The sequence below is a fragment of the Canis aureus genome, chromosome 13 (assembly GCF_053574225.1).
Source record: "Canis aureus isolate CA01 chromosome 13, VMU_Caureus_v.1.0, whole genome shotgun sequence".
NCBI lineage: Eukaryota > Metazoa > Chordata > Mammalia > Carnivora > Canidae > Canis > Canis aureus.
In genome coordinates this window covers 26,352,264-26,370,862 of record NC_135623.1, presented here as the reverse complement: position 1 = coordinate 26,370,862, position 18,599 = coordinate 26,352,264, and the positions used below count along the sequence as shown (strand labels likewise).

Below are 18,599 nucleotides of genomic sequence, written 5' to 3'. Positions count from 1 at the left end.
TTTTGAAAAGGAGGACCCACATTTTCACTTGGCACTGGACCCTACACATCATGTAGCCGGCCTCATTGTCATTTGAATCTGGACATTAATTTGAAACAAAAGGAGATCCTTTCACTTGGAAGAAAATGTAAAGTATGGCAGGTAAGAAGAAACCAGCATCCAGCAGTGGTCCTGGATCTCTCTCCAGCAGAAGATAACTAACTGATAAGAGAGGGGAAAATCTTTTAATACACATCTTGTGAAGTCAAACTCAAGATCACCTTGAGGAAAAAAGTAAACCAGGGGTCTCCTGGGTGGCTCAGTCAGTTGAGCCTCTGACTCTGGGTTTCCACTCCCGTCATGATCTCAGGGTTATGAGAAGCCCTGTGTTGGGCTCCCCCTTGGTGGGGAGTCTGCTTAAGATTCTTTCCCTCTGGGGACACCTGGGTGGCTAGGGGGTTGAGCGCCTGCCTTGGGCTCAGGATCTGGTCCTGGAATCCCAGGATCAAGTCACACATCGGGCTCCCCTCGAGGAACCTGCTTCTCTCTCTCTGCCTCTCTCTTGGTCTCTCTCATGAATTAACAAATAAAATCTTAAAAAAAAAAAAAAAGACTCTTTCCCTCTGCCTCCAGCCTGCACCCCACCCCCACCCCACCATTCATGCAGGCACTCTAATAAATCTTTTTAAAAAACAAAATGAGTAGTTGAAATCAAGAATGCACCTGGAAAAGTTGGTCAGTCCCTCCCTATAAAAACCTTGTTATATTGGCAAGACTAGGGTTAAAGGCATAAAACAAACTTTAAAAAAATAAAAAAATGAAATGGCCCACCAGAGAGCTACAGTGAATACAAGCCAAGTGGCAAAATACATATTACATATAATGAGGATGTTGACAAAAGAGCAGCCACTATCTCCCATCAAAAAGGGGCTCCTATGATCTAGGATCCAAGGATTCTTTAATGTGGCCAAAGATAGTAAAGAACTGGTGGCTGGCACAGAGAGACAGGATACAAACTGTTATTTTCCTCAAATATTAAAATGCCAGCTGGTTGGCCACAGTCTTTGCTCCCTTGTTATGTCAACATGTAGAAAGGATGGTCAAAAAGCAAGCTGGGAGTTAGTTAGGGTTCTTGGTCTGCCCCTAATTATCTACACAACACGGCCAATTTAGCCTTTCTTTTTCCTACTGTGAAAACTGAAAGGATGGCACATAGTCTTCCCACTCGTATATAGAGACCACATATGTGAAAGTTCCTTGCAAAAATAAAAAGTAGTCAGAGCCTTAAATTATACATCCCAGCACTTTGAAGAGCTGTTTCATGTCAAACAAGAACAGTTTCCCATGATGTTAGGAAGACTAATTTCTGTGGAGTGTTCATCAGTCAAAAGTACTATATGGGGAAGTTTCCCCCAAAACCCATCTATCAAATGCTCAATAGCAAAAACACCAAGAATTCTGACTTGTCCCCCGCAAATCCCCCCTAAATGGATCATGGTCATGATAAACAGCTAACAGCATAGAAGGAGCTGACCTCTGGGAAACAGCAGGAGTGAATGAAATCTGGATTAGAGTCCAAAATAAATACTGAATGGTTTAAAAATAGCTGCACCATTTCGTAAACACTAAAACACAAACACCCAAAACTCTTGAAGTTTTTGGGTATACTGTGATAAACAAGATTAAAATATCCTGGATTTTAAAATCAGGCATGAGCTTTCCCCAAGTTCTAAGCCCTTAGCAAAGTGTCCTTCTAGAGAACCTATAGAATTAAAATGGAACTGTGGAAACTGTTTTTGGGTCACAGTTATATAACCTTGTATGTACTTCTATCCCTTCCAAGATTCAGTTTAATCATTTGTAAAATAGGGTAATAATTTTTATCCTGCCTGTCGAGTGGTGCTTTAAAAGGACCAAATGTGAAAAGGTCTTCAAAACTAGGAGTAGCTTTACAGTGAGAGATTTTCACAGTTCTATTTCAGTTTTCACTGTGGTCCTTGGTTCTTGAAGTTCTCTGAAAAGAGCCAGAGGTGGTGAGCCAGAGGGGATCTAAAGAATTCTTTATTTAAAGCCACGCTAAGTAAAAAAAGAATAGAACACTCTTGTTTGAAATGAAGCAAAAAGAGAGGGAGGAGGGTTTAGATTGAGATTTTATTCACTTCTCTGTGAAGGAAGTCTGCTGATGGTCCATCTCTACAGAATCAAAAACACGGGACGCCTGGGTGGCTCAGGGTTGAGCATCTGCCTTTGGCCCAGGGCATGATCCTAGGGTCCTTGTCGAGACCCGCATCGGGCTCCCCACATGGAGCCTACTTCTCCCTCTGCCTGTGTCTCTGCCTCTCTCTGTGTCTCTCTCATGAATAAATAAATAAAATCTTAAAAAAAAAAATCAAAAACAGGTGAGAGAGCTGAGGATAGTTTGGCCAACTTTCCCACCTGAGCCCCTCCATCTACAACGAATACGATCTACCAGTTTTTACCTCTACTCCTGTCTTCATTCTTTGATAAATGTTCTTAAAGTACTGTGCAAATGCAGCTTTAAGCCAGGGATTCCAGTAATTGCTGCCCTTTCTACAGAGAAATTATGGGGTTGCCTAAGAAACTCAAAGTTTGAGTGTTTTATTCGGGGCAGGTGCTATGGTCTCCCTATCTCTCTGACTCTCTCCCTTTCCTTCCTCCATCAGGGTTGGGGATCATCCAAAAGGACAAGTTGGCCTGGCCCTCACTAAAGTCTGAAATGTAGACTTTAGATATTATCTCCATGTGAGCTCATACTTTTAAAAAAATTTTTTATTGGAGTTCAGTTAGCCAACATTTAGCATAACACCCAGTGCTTATCCCGCCAAGTGCCCCCCTCAGTGCCCATCACCCAGTCACCCCCATGTGAGCTTATACATAGAGTCATCTTTGGAAGTGAGGGGTTATGTTAGAAGAAACGATTTGTTAAATGAAAACCTTTAAAATAAACATGATCTTTTTTGAGGAGTTTTAAAGATAGTGGGTGTTTCAAGAAACGCAACTAGCTTAGGCAATTTCAACCTCCAAAAGGTCCTGAATCAGATGGAGATCTCTGGCTTCTAGTCATTTGACCTTGAATATATTTCTATACTTTGGAGTCCTGATTAAATCATTTGTAAAATGGGATAATTCCTACCTTGCCTATTTCATAATGCCATTAAAAGGACCAAATATGGGAATGCTTTGAAAATTGTGAGTGCTTTATAATGAGGTCAAAGTCAAAACATGTGGCATAGGGTCTAGTGCCTCCACTGGCCAGCTGTGTGATTATCCAAGTCACTAACCCACATTGTGAAAACAAGGGCATGACCAGGTAGGTTTTAAAGCCTGCCAGCTATCAAATTCTATGATGTTTAAAAAAAAAAAAAAAAAAAAAACAGAATTACCACCACCCCTTCCTTTTTACCTTTGGTAGCTGCTGCTAGGCTTATAACAAAAGGCGCTAGCATAAATTGGCCTTTTGATTGTTAATTTTATTGTAGGGAATTAAGAGTTTTCCATTAACAAACGTCAGGAAACTGAACAGAGGATGGAGCTGGAAGGATAATAGCAAGTTTATCAAGAAAATGCATATTTGCAAGTCAGAGGTTAGGCAAATTAAGAGATTCTTTATGCTTCTAGCCTCTGTGGATTGCAAGTGACTTATCTTAACACTCCTCAGAACTAGTCAACTGTAGCCAGTCTCTATTACTGTATGTAATTCAAAGCATCCAGCACAAAGGAAATGAAAGCTGAAAGGATAGGGGAAGAAGGTCAAACAGTGAATTTGATCTATACATGCTTTGCAAATAAGCAGCAAAGAAAAAAAAGCAATCCCTGCTTTGAGTTTGATAATGACAAGAAGAGCAAGAGATGAGAGTATTTATAAGAATGGATTTCTAAAATTCTCATCCTCATCAAAACCTCTTAAGTAAATTCCACCAGTTTTCCCTCAAAGAAATACGAATGCAGTTTTTCTGAGTTCTCCTCTCCTTCCACACCCTACACCCCATCCTTCAATGCTTTTTTCTACCTCAAAAATTACTCTTAACACCGTTCCATGATCTCTTCCATAGCCATGGACTAGTCTTAATTCTGTACTGATAGATGCTGTTATTAAATAATATATACTAGCTGTGCAGAGCATACAAAGAACAGTACTCCAGGCAATGCTGTTAACTACAGAACTGCTCAATCTTGTGATCATTCTTACAACCAATGTCCAATAATGACTAATCATGAGTAATGTCCAATCAATGGCCAGTGATTTTACCTCTAAATTAAAAAAAAAAAAAAAAATCAAGGTTGCGCCATCTGCTATCATTCTAATCAAGGCTGGATCCCAAGGAGACTCACTGGAGGACACTTGCCCCTATAAATCCACCCTCATCCGTACATGAAACATTGGAGGCCAGTGTGGCTGAGTCCCAAGCACATGCATGTTTTGTTTGAATGACACAGTATTTTTAAATTGTTTGAGCAGACATTAAGAAGTATATACACACTTAAAAGACCTGATTTCAGCTTCTCTTTAAAAAAAAGATGTGGCAACAGTGGACACCCTATATTCCCCATTTCCCTCCCTCTCTCTCCCCCTCCCATTCGCTTCAAAAACACCAGCCGATTTCATTTGTTTAGATTTCCTGCCTGGCCCCATTGGGACAGGAGTTTTCTACCCCACATCACAAGACACTGGTAGTGTCTTTGTTTGGATTTCCTTTATTTATATTACGTTTTAAAAGGTTTTCCTGCTTCTGAGTTTTTGTCTTAAGTCAATACCGTAGGACCACCTCAGTAGTAAAAGGCTCGAAAGATAGTCTCTAAACATGTATGGTGATATAAGTAGAGAAGTTAGAGAGAATGAAGGCTTTAGAAGAACTGTGAATAGAAGAAATATACAAGTTAAGAAAAAAGGAAATTTCATCAACACACTCAGAAATTGGGGCACCTGGTGGCTCAGTTAGTTAAGCGTCTGCCTTCAGCTCAGGTCATGGTCTCTGGGTCCTGGGATCAAGCCCCACATCAGGCTCCCTGCTCAGCGGGTAGTCTGCTTCTGCTTCTTCTCTCCCCCACCCCTTCCCCCGTCTTGTGCACTCTCTCGGTCTCCAATAAATAAATACAACCTTAAAAATATATATATATCCTCAGAAATCAAAACTTGTTAAAATGAATCTGTGGTTTAAGACAACCTGAATCTCATCAAGCTTCTAACTTTGAGGAACTACAGTTATGGTGATCCCTCAAAATACTCACTTAAAAAATTGTGTGCTCATGGAACCGACTATTACATACCATAAACCAGTTAATGCCAGGGACAGAGCAACCACAAAGGAGTTCTGGCTTGGGGATCAAGAGCTCCTAAACTTGGAAATTCCTTAGAAGCTTTAAAAATTTACTGAGGTCTTAATCCATTCCAAGAGTTTAGGATTTCATTGATGTGCAGTGTGGCCTGGGCATTGGGATATTTAAAAGCTCCCCAGGTGCTTCTAAAATGGTGTCACATTTTAGAAGCACTGCTGTAGACATTACTTCAGCTATAATTAAATCTTAGAGCTATTGCTTCTTAAAGCCAATGATAGTTCTTGAGAATAAAGCGAATCACCTGCTTGTCCCCATAGCTGGAGGGAGATCTGCGTGTAATTCCTCCAAATGTGTACACTGTCCTTAAACAAAGGCTTTGAGAGGAGGCCATAGGGAATATCTTATCACAAAGAAAGATGTTAAAAAACAAACAAACAAAGGAAGATGTTATCGGACCCATCAAGGGAACCTCTACACAGTTCTACTTGAACTTGAACCAGTTAATGCCTAGACTGACCTTTGATATCCTCATTGATAAAATAGAAACAAAAGTCCCTCCCTTTGAAAGTTGGTCTAAAGATTAAACAAGATAATGTGTATGAAGCAATATGAATATATGAAACAATTACTTCTCAATAAGCAGTAACTTTCTTAAGATTTCATTTTTAAGTAATCTCTACCCCATTATGTGGTTTGAACTCACGACCCTGAGAGCAAGAGTCACGTGCTCTACCAGTTGAGCCAACCAGCACCCCAATAAGCAGGGACTTTTTGTTAAATCCAATATTCAGTGATTATAGTTTTTCCCCAAAGACATAATCAAGAATTCTAATATTAATCTCTCCCTTCCTTATGGCAATCCAACTTCAAATGCTTTATTTTTTTGTTCTATAATTGTCCGATGAATGTGGTCTTGCCGGATGGAAAAATTATTTGAGATAAAGGGAAATTAGACCATTTATCAGCCATGAGAAGACCTGCTTGCTTCTCGCACAATATAACATGGTTGAGAGAGACTGGAGCCTCAAAATGTTAGAAGAAACTGGCCATGAATTTTAAAGTGAGATCAAAAAAAAAAAAAAAAAAACCCAATGGGTCAGCATTCGGGGAGGGAGCTGTGGAATAGCAGTTTCTTCTTTAGAGGTAGGATAACCCATATTGTACTTTTCCATTGCAGCTGTAACAAATTACAACTAACTTAACACAAATTTATTACCTTACAGTTCTGCAGGTTAAGAAAGATAAAGGAGTATGCGTCCCCAAAACGATCCGGTTTGGCATACTGGTCATTTTGAGCTGTAACCACTTGAAGAAGAGCAGATGTAGGGAGGGGCTTTCTCTGAGCTCCCCCCATCTCCCCTTCCTGCAAAAGGAATGCGATTGTTAGGAATCCCCTTCCCTGGGGTTTCATTAACCAGGGAAGACGGACTCCTCACTGCAGAGGAGATGGGGGTCACCCCCACACCCAGACAGACTTTGTCACAACCATCATACCTTCCAGCTCTTCTTCTGGGGGCCCACTTGTCTCTCGCAAAAATCACTTACTATCCCCTAAGGGGTATATGTTTGCCCTTCCTTTCCCTGTTCTGGTGGTAGTCAGTCCCAAATCAAAGCTACGTCTTCGAATTGTTCATCTTCCCTGGGCTTCTCCCTGTGCCCATGAGGTATTCCTGGTAACAAGCTTCTGGGTTCTGCCTCTCTCGTTCATGTGTCTTTAAGTACAAGGGGGCTCAGCCGTGAACTCAGAGAAGTGGAGGGAATGTTCGTTTTCCTCCCTGTGGTTAGAAGGACGACGTGGATGCAGGGGGCTGGGAGCAAGGTGCTGACAGGGCCCATGGCTCCCTGGGGCCCGAGGACACAACCTTCACCGTGCCTCTTCCAGCTTCTAGAGTCCACCTTCCTCCCGGCACCCTTCCCCACCTTCAAAGTCACCAACTGGACCAGAGTCCTTCCGACGACCAGCTCTCTGGTTCTCAGAACAACTATCGCTCTCCTGCCTCCTTCCTCCACTTTTAAAGACCCTTCTGATTCACTGGGCCCACCTGGGTAACCCAGGGTCCCTCCCACCTTAAGGTCAGCTGGCTGGTAATTTGCTCCGACAGCCCCTGACTCCCCTTTGCCCCGGGGACATCATGTATTCACAAAGCAACAACTTATGGAAAGAGAAGTCTAACCAGACCACCCAATTATGTTGCCACGCGTGATCATTTTACTTCTCAGCTCAGTCAACACTGTCACCCCAAATCCAGGGATGAGAATGTGGACGTCTTCCAGGATTATTCAATGATCACATCTTAAACCCACCCCATGGTGAGTTTAAACCAGTAGCACTCGACACAAGACAGATGAAGATAGTCATTGGCCAAGTCAGCTGTCCGCAGGCCATGACACCCCCTCCTCTAACCTGATCCACAGCAGATACTGCTAAGGGATGAGGCATCATCGTTACCAAGGATCCTTCTCCAGGGGGTCCCTCCACTACTGTCCATCAGAGCTGGCACGCAGACTGAAATCTCTTTTCCATCCTAAATTTGGTGGCAAGACACTTGCTCTCAGGGCCTTTCTTGGCATAAAGTGATGGCCCCATGTTTTTAAATTGGCAGACAAATGAATCCCAGCTGAGTTAAATAGATTACAAGAAGACCATAAAATAAGCCAACTAATTAATTCAAACCTTCACAGAATCTGTGAGTAATCCATGATCATGGTAGAGAGTTTAGGGAAAACAAGAAGAAAATCATCCATAATTCTACGTCCCCGAAATAAATTTTGATGCCCACTCTCTCCAATGTGTTCATATTCATTCATTCATTCAATGCATTTTTAGTGAGCCTCCCTGCTAGGCATGATTCCAGGCTTTGAGGGTACAGTATGAGGAAAAACAATCAAAGAAAACCTATGCCCTCAATGAGCTCGGTTAGGTACCAAGAAAAAAAAAAAACGAAAATGATACTCTATTTTTCATATTCTTTGTAGTTGGTTTTTTCTATTTGCTAGTTATTAAAAAAAATACCCCTCTAATTTTGTCAGGCTTCTGTAGTTTTCCCAATAGGCTTGACTGCACTGAGAGATAAGATGATCACAGATCGCTACACGATTGGGAGACCAGTTTGACTTCTCTGTCCGTAGTCTGCTGCTATGTCATCAGGAAACTTCCCAGGTGGAGGGAATGCCGTGAATTCTTATTCCTCCAAAGACCACTGAGGGAATTGAAGAGAACCTCATTTTATCTTGTTCTACTTATCTTTGTTGCACAATGTGTACCCCTAGAGCTTAGTCCCTTAAAACAGCAACGTTTTATTGTTATTGACGCAAGTCTGAAGGTTTCCTTGGCTCAGAGGGGTAATTCTCTCTTGGAGTATTTTTTCTCATGCAGTCTGACAGTTTTTGGTACTGAAGTCATCTTGAAGGTTTTTGGTTTTTTTTTTTTAAGGTTTTATTCATTTATTTATTTGAGGGAAAGAGTGAGTGAGAGAGAGCAATAATGAAGGGAGAGGGAGAAGCAGACTCCCCACTGAGCAGGGAGCCTGATGCAGGGCTGGATCCCAGGGTCCTGGGATCACGATCTGAGTCCAAGGCAGACACTTAAATGACTGAGCCCACCCAGGCACCCCATTTTGAAGGTTTCTTTATTCATATAGTCATGGATTTTGGCCATTGGCAGGAATGTCAGCCAAAGTTGTGGTCTGAACACCCACCCACAGCCTCAGTCGTGATCTGGGCTTCTTCACACATGGTGGTTGGGTCTCAAGATCAAGTGACCCAAAAGTGCAAGGTAGGAGCTGTCTTGCTGTTTATGCCTAAGCTTTGGAAACCACATAGGGCCATTTCTACCACAGTCGCAAGCCCATCAGATTCAAGGGGAGGAAAGAGAGGCCACATCTTAGTAGGACTAGTATCAACATCACATGGTAGGAGTTGGTGTATTGTGGTGACCGTCTTTGGAAAACATAATCAGCCGCATACCTCAACGTCCTCACACCTTTAATCTGTATGCTTAAAATCAGGGCCAGCAAACGTCCTGAGCCACTGTAAGCTTAAGAGGAATGTTCTAGCATTATCCAGACTCGCTAAAAAAACATCTCAAAGACTCGTTTTAGTAAGAACTGATCATTGAGTAACAAACTATCCTAATTCCTCCATGTTTATCGCATGGATTCACATTTTAAAGTAGTAGTTGGTGATTAAAAACAAAACACTTGATCAGATGTTTTTCCTCTTTAATTTGCAAAACTTGCTTTGAAGGTGTGACCCACAGAGAAACAATCTTTCCTATGTATGAAGCATGGGAAGAACTACTAAGTACTTTTGGCACCCAAAGCTATTATAATGATAATATAAGTTAAAGAGTGCTTAAGTGTCAGATTCAGAAGGCTAGTAAATGAGCTCCAGACATCTGCAGGATCTCTATGTTCATCACTGGGAAGGTCTAACCACATTAATTCACATCAGGTTACTCTTGGCAAAAATTCCAGATGAGAATTTAGAGAAACTTTAAAATACATGCTTGCTGAAACAAATCAGCATTTTATCATTTTATTTCAACACTTGATGAGCACCCGTGATGTATCTGGTACAAACAAATGCTCGGGACTCTGGTGTCCTAGCTATTAAGGATCTACATCAGAATATGCATATTCAGGGGATGAGTACTATTTAAATGGTTGACACTTTATCACTGTAATAGCACAAATGGAATCCTCTTATAATAAATAGCATTGTCAAGAGTCCACAGCGTGGACGTATAAATATTCACAGCAGAACACATGCAACATCAGCGGGCTATTGCTCTGATCACAGCACACTCTTCCTATTGTACAGCAAATACTTTTTCATGTCTCTCTCTAAAAAGAATTTACCTTATAGTTTCATAATTGTTTCCTGTAGAGGGGAGAGTCAAGCTGGATGGTGGCTGAAAGGCACACATTTCTTTCGTCCTGATGTCAAAGAAGCACTCACTTCTTCCCATGTTGTATAAATTCTCAAATCCTTGCTCCAGACTTAACATAAAGAAGTAAACATTTCCCCCTCTCTGAGCTCAGTCTTTCATGTTAACTCACCACACAGTGAATGTTAATTGTTTCTTTTAGACCTGTTTTCTTTTATTTTTTTAGATTTTATTTATTTATGTGACAGAGAGCAAGCGAGCACAAGCAGGTGGAGCAGCAGAGGGAGAGGGAAAAGCAGCCTCTCCGCTGAGCGGGGAGCCTGACTGGGACCCGATCCCAGTACCCTGGGATCATGACCTGCGCTGAAGGCAGACGCCTAACCGACTGAGCCACCCAGCTGCCCCTTCAGACTTGTTTTCTAACCATGACTTCATTACAACGAAAGTCACTGTTTTGACATTTTTTGTATTCTCTAGAGCTCATTATAATGCGAGTCAACGCCCACAATTTCCAACAACATCATGTATTAATTAATTGATAAAATCAACCTAAGAAATCGGAGATTCCTCTGCATGAACTTAATGGGTCATTTCACCTACAGAGGGGGGAGGAGAAGGAACAGATGCGAGAAGAGGATCAGAGATTAGCAAAGGAAAGTGCTGTTTTGCTTTCCGTTTATTCTTTGTTTCTGAGGCTTGGTCTGGCTTTGGTCTGCCCTTGCTGGAGAAAAGGAATGCGTCCCCTCATTTCCGAAGCCTGCTCACCAGCCTCGTCCCGACAAGAAAGATGGCCCGGATAAAACCACATTTTCCTGGAATCTCAACCTTTTCTCCCCACTACTAAAGATGGTTCAGGGAACTCGCACCATCCAAGTCTTTTCCAGAAAATTGTTTTCTTTGTTGAATCATATATAATACTTAAACAGGGAGAGGAAATGATGGAAACTTTTCTTTCTGGTCGTGGAATGGATTCAGTGCTTGCATGACTCCAGTGAGGGGGATTGGAACTACTCGTGGACTTTTTAGGGCCTTTCCTGGATATTCACTTCTTGGTCATTGATAAGTGACAACTTAAAATAATCTAGAAATAGGATACCTGGGTGGCTCTGTGCTTGAGCATCTGAGATAGATTTTCATATATAGAGAGATATTAGCCTTCAGAGAGCTTACATCTAGCTGGGAGACAGACAACAACCAATCCCAAATATGCACGCATTTACCCAACAAAATTGCAGACAGTACACAAGGTGGTAGGGGCACAGCAGAGCACCAAAGAGGCCTTCACCCCGCCCCTCGGCAGAGTTGTCACAGAGACAGGCCCCATCCAATGTAGCGCACATAGGAGTTGAACGCTGTATAATTTAGAACTTTTTCAGTTCCAAGTGGCCAAAATGCCAACTCACAGTGCCATTAAAAAAATAACAAAAAAAAAAAAAAAAAAAGGAGAAGAAGAAGAAGGTGTTTATTGGTTCAGGTAGTTAAAAAGCTGAGGGTTAGTTGAGGCAGGGGCTGCTGCAGGGGCTCCAGGTGTTTTCTAGGCCGCGCATCTCCTTCCTTCAGCCAGTTCACCTATATTTCAGTTCCCATTCCCGTGTTCAAATCCAGTAGTAACAGAACTGTTTCTCTTCTGCAGGCAGACATCCTGGGCGGGACTGTCACCGGCTCAGAGAGGACTCCCCACGCTGCCTGCACCCATCCTGGCCGGGGCTCGTGCTGCCCTGATGGGCAGGCCTGCATCCCACGCTCACCTGGAGGAGCCTGTGGGCTGAGAGCAGGGAAGAGAGTCGGTGCTCAGAAGATGCGGGGGTTGCCTTGCCAAACGGAGGGGCACGGACAGTGGCAGCCAGACACCGAGGCACTGCCCACTGGGGCGGCCCGTGTGGCCCACCCTCTGTGACCCAAGTTCCACTAACAGCAATTTCTATCCTTAACGGTGCCTCTCAGTGACAGTCAAAGGGATTCAACTCCCGGCCACAGACACACACCTTGATATGCTGGTGTCCTTCTCCTGTCGCTCCCAGTATCCCACCTGTCTCATGTCATCCCCGGGCCTGGCTGCCAGCCAGTGCTCACCAAAGTCCTCCCACCCCCTCCACCTCCCTGCTGTCCTCCCTCATTTCCTGTGCCTGCTCCCTTTGCCCAAGTCCGCTTCTACATGACCTCTGCTTCCTCTCTTCTCCATCCTGGCTCCTCTAGGCTTACCTGTTTTTCAAGTGTTCCCTCCACTGATTACCACCCACCCGCACAATAAAGTTCAGGAACTTCCTTAAAAGGTCGAGGAGCAGGGGGGTGGCTGGGAGGCACCAAGTGGCAACCAGAGATTGGACTGTTTTAATCCGAGGGAGTGAAAAATACAGATGTTATTTTTTCTTCCCTCTCTACCATCCCAATAATCCTACCCCACTGTCTGTGATTTTAAATGTGGTAAGAATCTGGGACGGGGGTTAGGCGAGTAGTGGGGCGCTTTTGAATTAAGCTCTAAAGGGTGAACAGGAATGAATGAAGTGAATGGGTCTGGAGGATGAAGAAGTGCTGGGAAGGAGGCAGCCCCTGGCCCGAAGAGCAGCAGGTGCCATCAGAGCAGGGAGCAGACTCTAGCGCCCAACCACAGGGTTGGCTCAGAAGGCCTGAGAGGTTCCTGGGGAACAAAAGAAAGTCCTTGAATAGCATTCCTAAGCCCCAGCCCTGTGAGCAAGAAATCCCTTCGGAGCCTCCACGCCTGGGCTGTTACCCTCCAGCAACCTGAGTTACCTAAATCTCTGCGAAGCAAGAAATGCCAAGTGCCTTCAGCTCGTGTCTCTTGGCTGAACCTGTTGGACGCCTCTCTGTGCCGAAGCTCAAATAAGATTCACTGCCAAGATCATTTTGCTGTTACAACCACGATTAGTTCAACTTTCTAATCTTTCACTGCACGATTTTTTGAGAGAAACCTAATGCCGATAGGAGATAAAGCTCGTTTATTTGCCTAAGACTATAGGAAAAAAAAAATTCTTGTTTACATGTCCAAGTATTTACTGATACGGTTGGTTTTAAATCCATCATCTTGCAGTTTGTTTTTTCTTTGCCCCATCTGTTATTTGTTCTCTCTTTTTAATATCTTTTTGCTCTCTTTTGGGTTGAATATTTTTGTAATTGCATTTTATTTCCTTGGGTGGCTCGTTAGCTGTAACTATTTTATTTTGTTTTAGTGGCTGCTTTAGGGTTTATAGTGTACATCCTTAATCTATTACAGTCAACTTCCAGGGATAATATACCACTTCACAGAGAGTATGAAAACCTCACAATAGCACACTCCATTTTCCTACCTCCAGGTCATTGTGCTATTATTGTCATACATCTGACATTGGATTTATACATTATAAACCCTACAGTGCATTGTGTATGTTGCATTTTTTTCTGTTAAACATTGATCTTTAAAGCAGATTTTTTTTAAAGATTGTATTTATTTATTCATGAGAGACATAGAGAGAGAGGCAGAGACACAGGCAGACGGAGGAGCAGGCTCCATGTAGGGAGCCTGACATGGGACTCGATCCCGGGACCCCAGGATCACACCCTGGGCTGAAGACAGATGCTCAACTGCTGAGCCACCCAGGCGTCCCTTAAGCAGATTATTTAAAAAAAGCCAAGCAGTGGGTGGGTGGTTTTATATTTGTTTATCTGTGTTCTATTTCCAGTGTTCCCTATCCTTCAGTACCTCTAGATTTCTTTCTAATATCATTTTCCTTCTGCCTGAAGGACTGCTTTTAAAAATTGATGTTGGTTCAGTCTGTTGGTGTGATGAATTCTTTTAGCTTGTGTATGCCTGAAAGAAACTTTTTATTTAACCTTCATTTTCGAAAGGCATTTTGCGATATTGCCCCACTGTCCCGTGGCTCACATGGTTTCCCACAAGACATCTGCTGTCGTTTTGATCCTTGTGTCCACTGCCCCCAAACCTCCTCCACATATTCTGTGGCATTTTTCCCCAACAGCTTCTCATATCATTATCCTGGTTTTAAGCAATTTGATTATGATATACCTTGGTATTGTTTTCAAATTTCTTGTTCTTAGACTCTACTGAATTTCTTGGATTTGTAGATTTATAATCTTCATGAAATTTGGAAAATGTCTGGTCATTATTTTTCAAATATCCTCACTGTCCCTCTCCTTCAGGAACTCTAAGCACATGTATCAAGTCATGTGACATTGCCCCACGGTTCGCTAATGCTCTACTCATTTTTTTTCAGTCTTTTTTTTTTTTTCCTGAGTTTCATTTTGGATCATTTCCATTGCTCTCTTTATGTAATTTTTTTTATTCTGTTGAGTCTAATACATTGCAGTTTTCATCTTAGTGTATCTTTAATTTCTCAAAGTTCAATTTGGGCCTTTTTACTGTTTTCCATGTCTCTACAGACTCAAGCATTTCTCTACCTTATCATATGAACCTATGGAATACAGCTATAACTGTTTTCATGTCCTTATTTACTGATTTTACTGTGTCACTTCTAGATCTTCTTCTTCTTTTTCTTCTTTAGAGTGAAGGGTTAGGGAGAGAGAGAATCTTAAGCAGGTTCCATCCCTAGTGCAGAGCTGCCATGAGGCTCAATCTCACAACCCTGAGATCATGACCTGAGTTGAAATCAAGAGTTGGACACTTAACCAACTGAGCCACCCCATTGCCCCGGGACCTGTTTCTATTGGTTTATTTCTCTTTATTATGGATTGTTTTAGATGCCAGTCCTTGTTAAGTTCTGCTATCAATATTCTAGAATGTTGTTCTGGGACATAGTTATGTTATTTGGAAGTAGTTGGATCCTTTCAAGACTTTTAAGTTTTATTAGTCAGGACCAGAGCAGCCTTACTCGAGAGACAACTTTGCCCTCTGGGTACTACCAGCGCTCGGTGAATTAGAAGGTTCTTCCTCTGGATGGTGGGAGCACGACCTACCCCAGTCCCGTGTGAGCTGTTGGGATTGTTTTCTCTGCTCCATTTGGGAAGATCTTTCCCTCAGGTGGCTTCCGCATGCTCAAGCTCTAATCAGCAATCAGCATAGGACTTGAGGGGAACCCTCTGCAGCTCTCTGGATCTTCTTTCTGTGACTTCAACCTAGAAACTCTCTTTAGGTGCTAAGCTGGAGCAGTGGTAGGGGTTATTTCATTTGTTTTTGGTTTCTCAAGGACGACTATCCTGAGCTGCCTGATGTCCCACATCTGAGAACCATTGTTTCATACATTTTGTCCAGTTTTTCAGTTGTTTCAGATAGGAGGATAAATTTAGTCCCTGTTGCCCCTCCTGAGCTGAAAGCAAATGTCTTAAACTGTGTTAAACTGATAGTCCTCAAACTTCACTGTGCGTCAGAATCAACTGGAAGGCTCACTAAAACACAGATTCCTAGACCTCCCCCAGAGTTTCTAAGTAAGTAGGTGTGGGACCTGAAAAGCAGTATTTTTAACAAGTTCTCAGATGATGTTGCAGCTTCTGGTCTAGGACCACACTTTGAGAACTACTGTGTTAAACGAATTTAACTAAGAACATATCAGGTGATCTTCATCTATGAATCAGTAACACAGTGTGAACCATATTGATAATCAAGGCAAAGCTTGTCAGAGAAAAACAAGCATAAGTAAATGTATTATTTGAAGGTATTTGGGGACATACATATCAAGAACTAAAGAAAAGCTGTTCATTTCCTCTTATCTGATAAATCCAGGAAATAAACTCTGTAGAAACGATATGGATCCATCTTTCCCAAATAATATTCCTTAGAACATCAGTAACCTGTGAGTTGTTCATAGGTTCTTTGTGAAAGGTCTTTATGGTTAAATAGGGTTAGGAACCTGTAATATGCTAATATATTTTATAAATTTTCCAAGAGAAAGAATATGAAAGGTTTCCCAAACTTATTTCACCACAAAACCGTTTTATTTGGCAAAACTCTCTAATGTTCCTTGGAAGCCAGTTTCAGAAATACCGGAGCAGACCCTTGGCATTAGCAGGCCTACCATTTTCAGAGCCAGCCGGTTGTCAGGAGACATTCCATCACCGAAACAGCCTGGGATTCTGATGGAGCTGGACGGAGCCTGGGGAGTGGGTGCCCCGGCTAATGAATGAGCTCAGCCCACTGCCCACAACACACCCCTAGCGCGGCTTCCTAGTCTGCTGCTCTTCACACAGCGGCTTTTACAGTCAGTCATAAAAGTCTGTTGGCCTTGTGAAAGTGGCCCTGAGGGAAATGCCTGCTGGTGGTTTGGTGATGGAAAAAAATTATTAAAAGGAAAAGGAGGTGGAGATGGAGGTAATATTAGAAAGGGGGGGGGTCTTAGCAAGAAAACAGATACATTCCAAAGGTGGTCTCCTAAATTTGGCAGGGACACGGATCTATATGCAAATGAGCTCATTCCACAGCCTACATGGAAACCATAAAAAGTGATTCATGAACTGTTTTAATGAGATGCAAAACTTAGCAAGATAAAACATTACACATGTTAATTGCTGACAGAAATGCAATTCAAGAGAAAGCCAGAGGCCTGGGCGGGTGTTTCGGTGAAGCCACCCGAGGTGAAGACATTTATACAGTAAATAAAATTGGTTTCTAGAATTTAAAGAGAAGCTTCTCTTGGTATATTATGATGCAAGAAGGGAGGGGTGGTCTTAGCCGACCACATTCCAAGGAAATGAAATATATTTCACCCTAAGCTAAAGATATCACAGAAGAAAATATCTGGGTAATAAGCCTCATGTGTCAGGATATGCAGAAAGCTGTAGAGGAAGAAAGTGCTGCTCATCACCATGATACTCCTACAAAACCTCAACTCACCTTCTCCTCTTACGCCATTCACACCCAGCTTAGGCGCAGTCTCCTGTGACTTGGCCAGTGTCACCCAGGATCTCCTACGGGCCAGGCCGTCTGACGCTTACAGGGGGTTTGACTGTAAAGAAGGCAGTGCCCTGCCCACCAGGGGCTTGCAGCATCACCTGTTCTCCCAGGGGCGGAGGCCTGGTCAACTGTTGCAGACTGACCTTCCGCAGCATCTCCTACTAAACTGCGTTTGATCTGTCTTGCTCATCTTCATGTTGTACAGGATACATACTTCTTGATTAAATGAATATTCCTTAGAATAAAGTTTGAAAACAATCTAGATACAGGCATACCTCATTTATCACGCTTTGTAGCGCTCAAGGCTTTTACAAGTTGAGGTTCTGTGGCAACCCTGCTTTCAGCAGCCGTATCAGCACTGTGTTTCCTGCAGCATTTGCTCTCTTCATGTCTCTGCGCCACATTTTGGTGATTTTGCAATATTTCAAACTATTTTTTCATTATTGTTATTATATTTGTGCTGGTGATCTGTGATTCTCACTCACTGAAAGCCCAGATGATGGTTAGCACTTCTTAGCAATAGACTATTTTTAAATTAAGGTACAAGCAATTTTTTAGACAGAAAACCCAAGGATTAAATATTGTCAAGGAGGAAAACAAATAAAATAGAATTACAGAAATCGTATTCGTTACCTAAAGTATCCCAAACTTTGCCTTCTCCTGGTTTAGGCTCCAGCTTTCCCGTGTGTTTGGCATGGCTTGTCCCTTCCTGTCTGTTGGCATCCTACCTCTTTAAGGCTCAGTTGAAAGACTTCATCCTCCCCGAAGTATGAAGACTTTCACGTCCCTTCTAGGATTCACCTTCTAGAAGATGCTGCTAATTCTCACCCAGACACCTCCAGCTTTACCTGCAGGGTTTGCAGGTGGACTTTCAACTGCTAAAAGCTGCATGTCTGGGCAGCCCCGGTGGCGCAGCGGTTTAGTGCCACCTGCAGCCCGGGGTGTGATCCTGGAGACCCAGGATCGAGTCCCACATCAGGCTTCTTGCATGGAACCTGCTTCTCCCTCTGCCTGTGTCTCTGCGCCCCTCTCTCTCTCTCTCTCTCTCTCTCTGTGTGTGTCTCTCATGAATAAATAAATAAAATCTTTAAAAAAAATAAAAATAAAAGCTGCATGTCTTTGGCTGAGAACCTCCTCCAAACCTGGAGCCGGCTGCCCTGCCCATGCTCGGTGGGCCAGAAGTGCTAAAGAAAGAACCCCTTCCAGAGAGCCCCCTGTTCCAAGACTGATGGAAAGCAGTTGGTCCTTTTAATGTGCTCAGCTCCCCGTGATAGAATAGCCTGGACTAGGCGGCGGAAGCCCAGAGATTTATTGCTCATGGTTTGGGAGGCTGGGAAGTCCAGAATCAAGAGGCCAGCTGCTTTGGTTCCCAGTGAGGCTCTCTTCCTAGTTGGAGTCAGTTGACTCTTGCTGTGTCCTCACAGGACATGGGGACAGAGATACCAAGCACTCTGGCGTCTTTTTCCTATAAGGACACTAATCCTGTCATGACCTCATCAAAACCTAATTACCTCCTGGGGCCCCATGTCCCAATACCAGCACATAAGGGATTAAGATTTCAACATGGGAATTTTG

The 18,599-nt window shown here is 42.9% G+C and overlaps 1 protein-coding gene across 3 annotated transcripts in view; it reads right to left on the bottom strand.

Moving 5' to 3' along the window:
* The window catches only part of ZDHHC17 (zDHHC palmitoyltransferase 17), a 189,843-nt gene that overhangs the window by 53,644 nt on the left and 117,600 nt on the right, over positions 1-18,599 (bottom strand). Inside the window, exon 17 of one of the 3 annotated variants that reach the window (XM_077845573.1) lies at positions 11,614-11,930. The exons of the other annotated variants lie outside the window; for them this stretch is intronic. Within the exon in view, the coding sequence (XP_077701699.1) occupies positions 11,735-11,930 (196 nt within the window). The 3' untranslated portion in view covers positions 11,614-11,734. Of the gene's footprint in view, positions 1-11,613; positions 11,931-18,599 lie in introns of those variants that run through there. 3 annotated transcript variants of the gene reach the window in all.